The 13,925-nt window shown below is 47.0% G+C and overlaps 1 protein-coding gene across 1 annotated transcript in view; it reads left to right on the top strand.

The window, feature by feature from the left end:
* The window catches only part of NLRC4 (NLR family CARD domain containing 4), a 31,212-nt gene that overhangs the window by 724 nt on the left and 16,563 nt on the right, over positions 1-13,925 (top strand). The window contains exon 2 of the mRNA XM_090034951.1: positions 13,247-13,507. Within this exon, the coding sequence (XP_089891077.1) occupies positions 13,247-13,507 (261 nt within the window). The remainder of the gene's footprint in view (positions 1-13,246; positions 13,508-13,925) is intronic.

Below are 13,925 nucleotides of genomic sequence, written 5' to 3'. Positions count from 1 at the left end.
TACGATCCCTGCCTGATCTCCTGCTCCTTGCTTATTCTTATGCTTCATAGTTTATGCCCTCCACCTGGTCTCCTGCGCTGCTTTCCACTCCTTAGTTGATGCTGTCTGACCACCTGCTCCACCTTCTCCCTTGCCTGCGCTCCCTGCTCATTCTCTTCCCTACTCTGCTCCCCCTGACCTATTATGCTCCCTTCCTGATCTCCTGCCCTACTTTCTGCTCCCTGCCTATTCTCTTTCCTCTCCTGCTTGCTAATCTGTGCTCCCCCACCTGATTTCCTGCTCTGCTTTCTGCTTCCTAGTTTTACTACCTGCAAAATGGGTATGACAAGGAGGCCCTGAGCAAAGCCATTTTTATTTTATGTAGTGATTGGTAAATTTTTAAGATTCCAGGTACCCCTTCTTAGACTTGAGGCACCCTCAGTAAAGGCCACCACTTAGTTTTCACTTGTGTTTTGGCTACAGACAAAAATAGAGCAGTTCTGTTGTGAAGATACCAGAAAGGCCACAAGAGGTCAGAATGTTTTTAACACCGGAGAGTTCAAATAGGAATCTATAGGTTTATATTGTCATCTCATGACATGTAAGAGACGCAGAGAACCTATACAGAAATTTCAACCAAGCATTTTTGTCTTTTCCTCAGTATTCACATTGATAAAAAGCATCATGTAAAAAATTGTCTTTTTCTGTTGATGCCATTAAAGAACTGGTGTCCTCTTTCTGGTTTATGCCACCAGAGGGCACCACACTACTTTTGTTGCATCAAATTAGCCAGGATATTAGGCCCAGGAGGATATAATGAGTAAAATGTTGTAAAAACATTATAGTTCAAATCTGCCATGCTATATATTTGCTTGTATCTAGCTAGATGCATCCATATATAACAATATGTACAAGGGGTTGTTACAACAGATATTTTTAATAACAGGGATGATACATTTGAGTGGCAGAAAGAAGTTTAACAAGGCACTAGGGTGCAACACCCTGGGTACCTAGCTTAAAGGTTACCTGCAGTGTAGCTCAGGGGTGGGCAAACTGCGGCATGGGGCCTGGATGCATCCCACCAGGCCATTCTATTCTGTTCGTGGGGCCCTTAAAAAATTTAGAAAATTAATATTTATCTGCCCTGGGCTGCCTGTCACGCAGCCCACAATGGCTTGCCAAAACTCAGTAACTGACCCCCTGCCCAAAGTAATTGCCCACCCCTGGTGTAGCCTCTATAAATAGTTTTCCTAGCCCCACTTTTGTTTTAGAAGGAACATGCAATACAAAAACTCAGCAGAACATTCTGCAAGGCTTCCTTTGCAGCGCAGTGGAAAGTCACATGTAGCAGTGGTCAGAACCTTGTGCTACTTACTGAGGGAGGGTCTGGAGCTCACAGATGAAATGCAGGAAATAGTTAATGTTGTTTGGGAAGAGGTACGCCAAGTATCTCACAGATGGTGCCAGTTTGGCATCTCCTTTGTGTAAAGTCTGGCAGACATTTTTGCGAGTAACGAGAATACATCTAACCTTGGTCCCCCAGTAACACGAGTAATTAAACCAGAACTTGTTTGAGAAAGAGCTACACTGAGAATGCCAACATAGCGTCATCAACAACAGGATATTGCCTAACCTAAACAAGCAGAAAGTAGAAGTACTGAAAAGCGGTAGTCAGCTGGGACATATTGGCAGAGTGAGATAACTGGTTGCTTGTTGAGAGCATTTTGTGACTGAGAGCCACCTGATTTAGGTAATTAATTTTCTTTCTTATTTCTGGCTTATCCCTTGAATGCCTGTAGCACAGGGGTGGGCAATTATTTTGGGCGGAGGGCTGCTTACTAAGTTTTGGCAAGCCATTGAGGGCCACATGACAGGCAGCCAGGGGCAGATAAACATTCACAGTTTCATAGTTTCTAGGGTCGGAAGGGACCTGAACAGATCATCTAGTCCGACCCCCTGCCATGGCAGGAAAGAATACTGTGGTCAAATGACCCCAGCAAGGTGTTCCTCTAACCTCCTCTTGAACACCCCCAGGGTAGGAGCCAGCACCACTTCTCTTGGAAGTTGGTTCCAGACCCTAGCCGCCCTGACTATGAAGTAGCGCCTCCTGATATCTAACCTAAACCTACCCTCTGCCAGCTTGTGACCGTTATTCCTGGTCACTCCTGGCAGTGCTCGGGGGAACAGTGACTCCCCCAATGCCTGCTGATCCCCCCTGACTAGTTTATAACAGGCCACAAGATCCCCCCTCAGCCTTCTCTTTTGGAGGCTGAACAGGTTCAGTTCCCGTAGCCTCTCCTCATAGGGCCTGCCCTGTTATCCCCTGATCATGCGAGTGGCCCTCCTCTGGACTCTCTCCATGCTGTCGACATCCCTCTTGAAGTGCGGCGCCCAGAACTGGACGCAGTACTCCAGCTGCGGCCTGACCAGTGCCGCATAGAGGGGGAGGATCACCTCTTTGGACCTGCTCGAGATGCATCTGTGGATGCATGACAAGGTACGGTTGGCCTTCCTAACTGCCTTCCCACACTGCCGGCCCATGTTCATCTTGGAGTCAATGATGACCCCAAGATCCTTTTCCGCCTCCGTGCTGACAAGAAGGGAGTTCCCCAACCTGTAGGTATGGTGCTGGTTGTTCCTCCCCAGGTGCATCACCTTGCACTTGTCTGTGTGGAAACCCATCCTATTCTCGTCCGTCCACCCTTGTAACCTGTCTAGGTCTGATTGTAGCCTGTTGCATCCTTCCAGTGTGCCCCCATCCCCCCACATCTTAGTGTCATCAGCAAATTTGAACAGGGTGCTTTTTACCCCCTCATCCAAATCACTGATGAAGATGTTGAACAGTGTGGGCCCAAGGACCGAGCCCTGCAGAACCCCACTGCCCACATCCTTCCAGGTTGAGAAGGACCCCATCCACTACCAGCCTCTGGGTGCGGCCCTCCAGCCAGTTGGCGACCCATTTGACTGTGTGGGTGTCTACACCACAGCCCCCCAGTTTCTTAATGAGAACGGGGTGAGAGACAGTGTCAAAAGCTTTCCGGAAATCCAGGAAGACTATATCCACTGCTACCCCTGCATCTAATGATCTGGTGAGCTGATTGTAAAAGGCCACCAGGTTGGTCTGACAGGACCTGCCACTGATGAACCCGTGTTGGTTGCCCCTAAGCATGCAGTCCCCTGCTGGCCCCTCCTGGATGTGTGCCAGCATAATTTTCTCGAACAGCTTGGCTAGGATCGAGGTAAGACTAACCGGCCTATAGTTTCCCGGGTCCTCCTTCCTGCCTTTTTTGAAGATGGTACCTCACCAGAGCACCACGAGTGCTCGTGAAGCCGTGCCAGGGGACTTGCAATGACCTCGGCCAGTTCCTTTAGAACTTTAGGGTGGAGATCATCCGGACCGGCTGACTTGAATACGTCCAACCCCTCCAGAAGCTCCCTAACTAAATCCTCGCTAACCCGTGGCCCAGGTGTGCCTCACCCGGGGCCCAGCAGGGAGGTGGGTGTTCTGGTCCCTACTTAGGAAGACGGAGGCAAAGAAATCGTTAAACATGTTAGCTTTGCCATCTGGTGTGACGACCAAATTTTCCAATGCATCCTGCAAGGGCCCCACATTACCCTGAACCTTCTTTTTACCCCCTACGTATTTAAAAAAGGACTTCTTATTGTCCTTAATCCAGTTCCATCTCTGCCTTGGCCTTCCTAACTACCCCCCTACATCCCCGAGCAACTACAGAATAATCCTCCCTGGTGATGGCCCCTTCTTTCCATTGGGTGTAAGCCTCCTTTTTAGCAAGGAGACATTCCCGGATGCTTTTGGTGAGCCATGGAGGCTTGTGTGCTCTCCTGCTCCCTTTGATCCTCGTTGGGATTACCTTGCTTTGGGCTTGGAGGATCGTCTCCTTAAGGAGCGACCACTCTCCTTGGACACCTGGCTCCCCTCCCCCCCGGGACCTCAGCGCTTCTCCAACTATCCTCCTTAGCTCGTTGAAGTTTGCCCTCCTAAAATCTAGGGCCACTGCCCTACTGGGATGCCTTTGCCACCTTGCGCTGGATGGTGAATTCCAGCAGGCGATGATTGCTGTTGCCCAGGTGGTCGAGCACCCGCAGCCCCCTCACCAGGTCACCACCCATGGCCAGCACTAGGTCCAGCAAGGCATCCCCCCTGGTGGGGCTGTGCACTTCCTGGGTTAGATGGAGGTCCTGCACTCTGGCCAAGAACCTACGTGAGCGTTCAGACCTGGCTGACTGTTCTTCCCAGCAGATGTCTGGGAAATTCAGGTCCCCCATGACTACCACATCCTTAGCCTTCACTACCTCTGTGAGCTGACCCAAGAATTCGTGGTCAAGCTCTTCTCCCTGGTTGGGAGGTCTGTAGTAGACTCCCACGGTGAAGTCTCTTTCCCCTCGACTGCTTTGTACTCTAACCCAAAGCACTTCAGAGTGCCCCTCCCCTGACTCCTTGCTAATTGACAAAGATGTGTATTCCTCCTTAATATAGAGTGCCACGCCCCCACCTCTCTTTCCTATCCTGTCCCTCCTGTACAGCCTATAGCCCTTGACATTCACCGCCCAATCATGCGTTGCGTCCCACCACGTTTCCGTAATCCCCACTATGTCCGGGCTGGTGTCAGCCAGCAGGAGGGTGAGTTCCTCCTGCTTGTTACCCATACTACGAGCGTTTGTGTAGAGGCATTTGAGGCCTCCTGTGGATGTCTGTACTGACCCCCTAGTCCCAGCGTTACCCTGGCCCCTATCTCTTACCTGTTTATTCGCTTCGCTTGTTGGGCTGGGCTGGGCTGTAGTTGTGGGTGCTGTTTGGTCTGGCAGTCTGATGTTTCCATATTAATTTTCTATTTTTTTTTAGGGGTCCCACGGGCCAGATAAAATGGCCTGTCAGGCCGTATCTGGCCCATGGGCCGCATTTTGCCCACCCGTGCTGTAGCAGATGCAAAACAGAAATTTCAGAAGTGTTTTAACTCACATGGGTTGTAAAAGGCATGTATACGGTGTCTTTAAGAAGCTTTGGATTCTTTTCTCTGGGGATAGGGACAGACATTCAAAAAGCCCAAGCTTGAACTGATTCAGTATTTGCAAGTTAGTCTAACCTGCAGAGAGTGAACTGGTTTGCAAGTGGACAGACGTTCAGCACATGCCTGCAGTGGCCCAAGCCAGAAGCCCGGGGCTGCTAGTGCAGCCCTCCCTTCCACAGGGAAGCTGAGCTGAGCAGGGGGAGCACGGCTAGGCCCCAGCAGGCCCGCCCCAGCAGCTCCATGACAGCCTGGAGCAATCTCGGCACAGGGGTCCCTGGCCCCAGAAGGGAAACCTTTCCTTTCCTCCCCCTCCCCCCACTGCCACAGGGCCAGGAAGGGGGCCCTGTTCAATGCTGAGGGGGCTCTTCTCCCTCTTCCTCCCCTGCTGCCACTGTGGGGTGGGGAGGGGGGCTCTGTGAGGCTGCCTGACCCCAGAGGGGGACTCTTCCCCCTGCTTCTCCCCCATTGCTGCAGGGTGGGGAAAGGGGCCTCTGTGGGCTGCTGTCCAGCCCCAGAAGGAGACTCTTCCTCCCACTCTTCCCCCCCCCAGGGTAGGGGGAGGCTCTGTTCCGTGCTGGGGGGAACTCTTCCCCCTCCTCCTGCTCCCCCTGGAGGGGCAGTGGGAGTGCGGAGCTCAGCTGTGCAGGGGGTGAGGGTGGGGGCTGTAGGAACCCACACACTCCCCCATGGTGTGCAGGCCCCGCTACCTGGCAGCAGCAGCAGGTGGGGACATCAGGGCACTAGTGCCTGATGCAGGCACAGCACTGCAAGGAGGGAGCAGAGCTTGCCTTATCCCCGAGGCTCTGCTCCCTGCACCTGTAGCTCCAGCCCTGGCAGTGGGGGAAGCCCCACATTGGAACCTCCTGTTTCCCCTGCTCCCAGCCTTGCAGTCTCTGCACTGTGCCAGGAGTGGAGGGAGTCCCATCCCCTGTTTTGCCATGGAGTCCAGCGCAAGGCTTCCCTGTGCAAGTGCAGAGCTGTAGGTGTTCAGCGTGGAGCCCTGGAGATAGAAGCGGCCAGGCAGGCTGCATGGGGCTGTGTTCCTAGCCCCCAGTGCAGCACTGGCTGCCTCTGTTGCAAGGGTTCCATGCTGTGGGCCTGCAGCTCCACACTTGCACAGGGAACCCCCCACAGTCCCTGACATCCCCACCTGCTGCTGCCAGGTATCAGGGGCTGCACGCCATGGGGCAAGTGTGGGGGTCCCTGCACATCCACCCACACCCTGCCTATCTGAGCTCCACACTCCTGCTACCCCTCTGGTGGGAGGAGGAGGAAGGGGAAGAGTCCCCCTCCCCACCCTGCAGGACAACCGTTAAGAGGAAGGGGGCAGGGAGAAGGGTTAATTCCTCCCTCCATCCCTTCCCTGCAGCTGGGGTCTGCCAGCTCCAGGGGCCACTGCTGCAGCCCCCTCTCCTCTACTCCCCTCCAGACAGGGAGACCCAGGCTCAGGTGGGGGAAGAGGGGAAGGAAGAAAGAATTAACCCCCTCCCTGCCCACTTTGCCTTAGCCAGGGTATGCCCACCAGTGTCTCTGCTAGGGCTGGTCCCTGCTTCAGCTAGAGAGCAGAGGGGAGGGGCCAGCCCCACTGTGGAACAGAGAGCCCCACCCAGCCCAGGGAGCATTCTGGGATGCTGGGGGTGTTTGCTTTATCTTAAACCAGCAAGGGGTCTGGGATAGACATTGCATAAACTGGTTTGAACCATATCAGTTAAGTCTGATACTATGTTCAACCAGGTTTATCTCACACCAGTTCCGGCCATTTTGAAACTGGTTTATGTGCACTGACTGTCTGTTCTGTTACAGGTTTATAGAAGTTTCTGATCACTTAAATCAGTTTATGCATAATGTCTGTCCCTAGCCTGGGTGATTTAGTACCCTACTGTTTACATTAAGTATTTTTTGTATCAAAGAAAAGAGTTGTGTGATTTTTTTTTAGAAGACTGTAAATAAAACGTATTGCATTATGGGGAATACTTAGTGTGAATACTTAAAAATACAAGGTCTGATTCTTTTCTCATAGTAGTGGAAATCAGAAGCAACTTCATAGAAGTCAATGGAATTACAGCTAAAGTAAAACTTTTGGAACTGAGTGCAAAATCATGTTTGTCCACCAGAGACAAAAGTAGCCATGGTTCCTGGGTACCCAGGGTTTCAAGTTGAGTCATACAAAAAAACATGAAGTCCAAAATTAATGAGGAAGAGAGACTCTGTTGTGGATTTCAGAGGCTTTAAAATGCTGGTGGGGATTGTTCTGTCAGTGGGTGCAGTCAAAATACAAAGAGCAACAGAATCAACATGCAAATAAGCATCTCTATAGTTGGAGTTTGATTTTTTTTCAAAAGGTCTGTGAGATTTTTTTCTACAAAAATAGCTTGCATAAGTGAAAAAGCGTTTTTACAGAAAAATTGCTTTGTTCAGTATGCTTCTGACTTACTACATGTCCAACTTTGTTCCTTCAAACCATTTAACAACAAAAACCAACAACAAACCACACATACGATTTCAGAGGAGATTTCAACTGAATGTTTGTTTACCAGGGACTTTTAAGACAGTATTTGTGTGTAGCACCTCATTCATTAGATCTCTGATAATGCCTGCAACACACTGATAATATCTGCCAGTATTCTTGCAACACTAACATTAATGAGAGAAAATTTCCCCTCTTCCAGTCTGTTAGCATTTGGTACCATAGAGCGGCTTGTGCACCAATCAGTTTCATGCTCACATTTCTTGCAACAATATGATGTTGTCACCTTAATGTTCTGTTACAGGAAAATTTGTCCTAACTCATTCTCCAGGCACAATAAAAGTAGCAGTGGTCAGATATTTCCTACTACTCTTAACGAGGGTTTGACTTGAAACATACTTAATGCATTCTCCATTCCTGAATTAGAACAATCATCCTTGTTGACCAGTCAAGACCATTTTCTTGATAATAAAGGATTGTGAGATTTGGAAAGTGTAACGTTAGGAGTGCCAGGAGCTTCTTGGGGAAAAAGTAGCTCCTAGATTGTGTCAATATTTATTATCGTATTAATGTGACAAATAAGGGAGGCAGTTGCATCAGCTGAAAAAGGTTATGAAGTCAAGACTGGTGACAGATATAAACCAGAGCCTTGTGCTGTTCTCATTAAAATTTAAAGCAGCTTCCATTGCCTTTAGGATTCTAGCAGGATCCGAAGCAGACACAAAGTGACTAATATGCTCTTTAGACAATTTTAATTACATGGAGGTACCCCCTTTTTGTACTACCATGTCCTACTCTGGCCATGTAAGGGAAAAAGAATATATGAAAATTTAAGGCAGGATAAAGTTATTGCAAACAAAATTAAATAATACGTTTGAGACAAACTATAATAACATCAGACAGCAGTGGACAGTACATGTATAACTGGTCACAGAAAATACTGCTCGATTAACTGAAATAAAGTTCATGATTAAATAATAGAAGATTCTCATAGTACCTAGGCACCACAGAATAAAATAAATTTTTGCTTTTTCTTGGGCAAATCCTGACCTGGTTTAGATTGACTTAAATGGAGCCAAGACAATTTAAACCACCTTATTTTTTTTTTTAAATCAAAATTAAATATTTTCTTCTTTTAAAAAAGAATAAATCTTATTAAAAAAATTAAATCTGAAAGTATGACAACCTGTACCAAGACCTAAACTTATTTATTAAGATAACTTCAAAACTAAAAAGCATGGTGCGTCAATAACCCCTCCTCAAATTCAGTAGTGTATGGATGTAGACAGGTGCTAGGGGCAAAGCGGAAGGGACAACTCTGGTTGCCACCAAGATCATGGATACCAACACACGGCTGCCAGCAGCAGTTGCTTTTCTTTGCCTCCTCCCCCTGAACTACTTCCAGTCCACTTCTGGGTCCACTGGGGAGCACATGGGGGGGGGCCCTGGCGCCCCCCTGGCTCAGTGAGGCACCAGTCACAGAGCCAGGAGGATGCGGGGGGGGGGTGCAGCATGCCCCCTGGAGGACCCGGAAGGGGACTGGAAGTACTTCCACTCCCCTTTCTGGTTCACTGCCAAGCACGTGGAGGGCCCCCCTGCACTCCTGTGGGATGCTCCAAGTGCCCCAGCATCACAGCATTCACAAACTGTGCTGGTACCTCAAGGTATGTATGATGTAAAAATCACAGTTCGTTTCTTTGGAGGCTCATGAATAATAATTCCAGGCACACATTCTTAGTAACACAAAAGGTATATATTTGCAAATAGGGTCAGAGAGAGAAGACAAAAGACCACACTCTCTGCCCCCGGGGAACACTTCTCAGCAGGCTTTATCCCCTCTCTCCTGAGCACGTGTGCAGAAGCAGGAACTCTTACAACTCATTTCCGGTTCATACAAACATATATGAAATGACGTCACGTCATCCGTCGCATGTGCATTATAATTAACTACTTAAGTATGCGGGGCGGATAGGCTTATATGCATTAGCTAATTGCGCTTGCTCAGAAAGTACTTCAGGTTACAAAAAGTTCAACCCCCAAGGACAGGATCATTAAAAATGGCAATTACTCTTATCTTGCCTGAGAAGTGTGGGGAGCATGAAAGGAAGTGTGATTTAGTGTAACAAAGAGATAGTAAATTTGCAGAACAAAGAGAGAGTGATACCTTAATACAAAGAGCCCTTAGTAGCTTCTCCTCCAACCTCCCCCTCTCCCACCAGGGAGAGCTGACAGCTGTGCCGTTCTAACAACACTATTGATAATGCATTTTTAATAATATTTCTAACATGTAGAAAAAACATTTAAAGCTGTATCTATGGCTGCATCACTGATTCTCTGAATCAGCATTGAATCTTCCGATTGGATTCGGCCGAATCAAAATCACTGTCCCCAATTCGGGCCAAATCCTAATTGAACAGGGCCTGCTTCGCATACCCCTAACATTCAGTCTTCATTGTCTGCAACTACAGGAGATGCTTTACTGCTCAGTAGAGCAAATTACTTCTCAGTATGCATCACTGTGTACATGTGCAGATGCTTACTGAACAGTAATTTGCCCTACTCTGCAGTTAATTTACCACCCAAGTAGTTACTAAAATTAAAAATCAGGTAGGAAAGGTTGAGCTCAAATAATTCTAAAACTTTAAGTGCCTAAAAGCTGTTCCTGTGTCCTTCAACACAGATAGCTGCTGAACAGATTTTCTAAAAACACCTAGCAGTATGACTTCTGGTACCCCTCACTCCTGACTCACAGCCCCCTGTTTTCCCAGTGTTGCTAGTGCCTCTTACTCCTAAACCATAGTCCCCAGACCCCCAGCTCTGCCAGTGCCCTGCACTCTGGATCTGCACCTTCCTGCCCCTCCCCGAGCCCTGCTGATGCCCTTCACATCCAACCCTCAGCCCCCTGTCCCCCAGCCCTGCCTGGGCCCCACACTCCAGACCCACAGCTCCCTGTCCCCCCCAGCCCTACTGGTGCTCCTCTCTCCTGACCTGCAGTCCCTTGCCCCCCAGCCCTCTTAGTGTCCCTGACTCCTGATCCACAGCTCCCTGCCCTGCCAGTGCCCCTCACTCCTGTTTTGGTCCCCCCCAGCCCTGCTACCCACACACATGCACTCTCTCTCTCTCTTACCTGGGAGAGATTTACCAGGGCTCACATGCAGAACATGTGACCTCTGACAGCCAGTTACCTTGCCTACTGCTCCCAGCCCCAAGCAGCCATGCTGCTAGTGCCCAGGAAAGCAAAGGCAGAGCAACAACCTGGACATTTGATCGTGTTTTAAAAACCCTCTTGGACACAAGAACAGGGGGGGCAAAAAAGAGGATGTGTCTGGGAAAACCCAGACATATGGGCATTCTAGCTTTAGTACTTTTACTAGATACTGAGAATGAATCTCTTATTAGGAAAATAGTGTGTGGAAATGCACATGAAGATAAAAATGAATTCTTCACTTCAAGTTTTTCCAGTTCCCAATTTGATTCAAATCAGTGATTTGAAAATTTCATTTAAATCAATCCACCCCCTTAGAAGACAGCTGCGTTCTGAATTACTATGCTTTTCAAGCTCAGGTGTGTATGCAAGGCCATGTATACTGTTTTCAGATGAAAGCTTTAGGACTGGCCACACTTTTGTTTTCTATTTTAGAAGGAACCATACTTGTAACAGGAGGGCCTTCTCAGGGCCAATTTGCCTTTGGCCCACCCATTCCTGGGCCAACCTCCTGCCTTTCTCACCTGCCACACTTTGTTGTTATCTAATTAATTATCTTAATTAGACAGGAGGCTGCCCATTTTCTTGCCCCAATGCCTGGGGCACTATCTGCAGCTCCGTTCCTTCTCTACACTGCAGCCCATGCCTCGCAGATGGCATCCATAGTTCTTACCATCACCGACCCCACACTCCTCCAATCAGGACCCCTCTAAGATCCTTCCATTCAGGCACCCCATCCCATCCTCATTCAGGGCTGCCTAGCTCCCTGAAACTATTACCCCTCTCAGGCATGGTCCCCCCAGGACTTTTGGCCACACAGGCCCTGGCCTCGCCTCCAAGGCCAGTCAGGAACCCCAGGCCCTCAGCTCTAGGCACCCCTCACAGTGGGCCCTGGCCCTTTTGACTGGTCTGGTCCTGGCCCCAGCACTGACTAGTCAAGGGTACTCTACATCAGGCCTCTGAGTCTCTAGCCCTACTCTTCCTCCCTTACCTCCAGGAGGATGCAAGAAGCCTCACAGCCAGGCAATGTTGCTGCCCGGGCTGCCAGCAGGGAACTGATCTGTTTATATAGGCAGCCAGGGATCTAAAATGGCTGCTGCAATCAAGTACCTGCTGGCTGCTTGGCTCAAGTCTTAAAGTGGCAGGCACAAACAGTGCCCTGCCACAATACTGTACATAGTTCGTACTGTTCTGATCTGTTTTTGTTTTCAGTTTAGATGCCGTATTCCATGCTGCGTAGTTCAAGCTGTAAAACTTGACTCTGAATAAGTAAGTCCTTTTTTCACAATACAATGGCTTCTTATTGTACATTAAGGCAATCAGGACCTGGATACTTGACTATTTTACATTAAAGATTTTATGTGATAATGAATCTCTCTAAGACTTAAAATGAAGTCAGATAAATAAAACAACTTTTAAATGAAATACATTTTATTGCTATATGTACGAAAGTATATAATAAAACCTTTTAATATATATTGTGAAACAAGTTAGTTTGTTTTTCTGTAAATAAACTTGAAATTAGCTTTCAAGCAGAAGTGTCACAAACTATAAGCAACTTTAATTACATTTCTCTGTTTGAACCAATTATAATACAAAGCTTTGGGTTTGTCACCACCTTGGACAAAATATTTTCCGAGATTTTCATGCTCCTGGGGTAAGGTGCCTAAATGTTAGGTGTTGTGACAACAAGGTCAATTTGGAGCTAGACCTTCATGGAATTTGTAGAAATGCCTACATGTGTTACATGTTAATTTCTCACTGAAGTCAATGGGAATTCAGGTACTAAGCAGGCTTTACAAAAGTGTTAAATGAATTGGGTGCATGTCTGTATCTTCTAAACCCTATTTCTAAGACTTGGACTCCTGGGCCATTTTGAAAAATTTTCTCCATGCTTTAGCAGTTAAGAGAAGTGTATTCTAATCCTGATTCTAACACTGGATTACATGGGACCTTGGGGCTTTATATCTCATTCTAATGGCTTTTGATTTCCTATCTCTAAAGTAGGGATACTAATGTTTACCTACTGCACAGTGGTGCTGAGAAATATAAATAAAGAATGTTTGGCATGACCAATATAACTTAACTAAGATTTTCAAAACTGGGTTCATAAAGTCTATACTTAAATATGTGAATAAGTGATGCGTTTTTCAAAAGTGACTATCTAAATGTTGTGCTTAACAATTTTGAAAGTCAGGCCATTTTTTTTAGGTGCCTGAGTAAGGACTTACGATGCTAATTTTGGACACCCATTTATGAAAGACTTGGCCCATGTGGCTTCACTCCTCATGAGAAACATGCTGCTTTCAAAGTCTTACTGGCAAAACATTGTGCTCCACACCCTGTCTGTCTGTCTATTAGCTAGTGGGCCATGCACATTTTAAAAGTTATATTCCTAACATGGTGTTCTCTGCACATTATCTGCTATAATTGATATTAGATTATATTGTATTTGCTATCAAATGTAGCACCATGCACTCCTAAATTTTCAAGGGAAGAATCAATAATCTTCTTGGCAGCTACAACATACAATAGATCTAGAGCTAAAATATTCTGTTTTCTCAGTGGATTTTATTAAGAAGAACAGTGTTCACCTTATTCAAAGAATGGGAATGGTCACTGTAAAGCAGCTAGTGGATGACCTTTTTGCTAGCAATGTCCTGTCTGGTGAAGAAATGAATACTATTGTTTGTGAAAAGACTCAACAGGATGCTTCAAGAATGATGATTTACATGGTTTTGAATAAAGGTTCAGAAGCCTGCAGAATTTTGGTTAAAGCACTTGAGAAACAAAACCCTTTCCTCTATCAGGAATTGTACGGATACTGTAAGTACTAAAGTTTATCTGTAGTGCTCATTGTTTGTTTATCTCATGCCAAGAGTTAAATGATTTTAGGAGGCAGCCATCCGAACTTGCAATACACTAATTTTTTAGATATGTATATTCTGATCCTTTTTATGGGATATAATCATTCATCAGAGAGAATTAAGCATTGAAAACTCCTATATTTTATGCAAAAGTGATTTTAAAAAAAGGAAACAATAACATCCTCTGAAAGGTCCTCAACATACTGAAATCCTTTGTAATAAATGGCATATAGTTCTTCAAAGAATGAAATGCATCTGATCATTTGGAAGATGTTTGCAGGGTGAGACAATGAGGTGAACGCATGATTGCAGCTGATCACTTTGTTGTCAGCTGCAAACATTTTAAAGCATTTAAACCTAACTGGTAAGGATCTAAT

Source organism: Crocodylus siamensis, chromosome 1, assembly GCF_052110815.1.
Source record: "Crocodylus siamensis isolate JL-2025a chromosome 1, ASM5211081v1, whole genome shotgun sequence".
NCBI lineage: Eukaryota > Metazoa > Chordata > Crocodylia > Crocodylidae > Crocodylus > Crocodylus siamensis.
The sequence above is the reverse complement of the archived record's forward strand: the minus strand, read 5'-3'. Positions and strand labels throughout refer to the sequence as shown.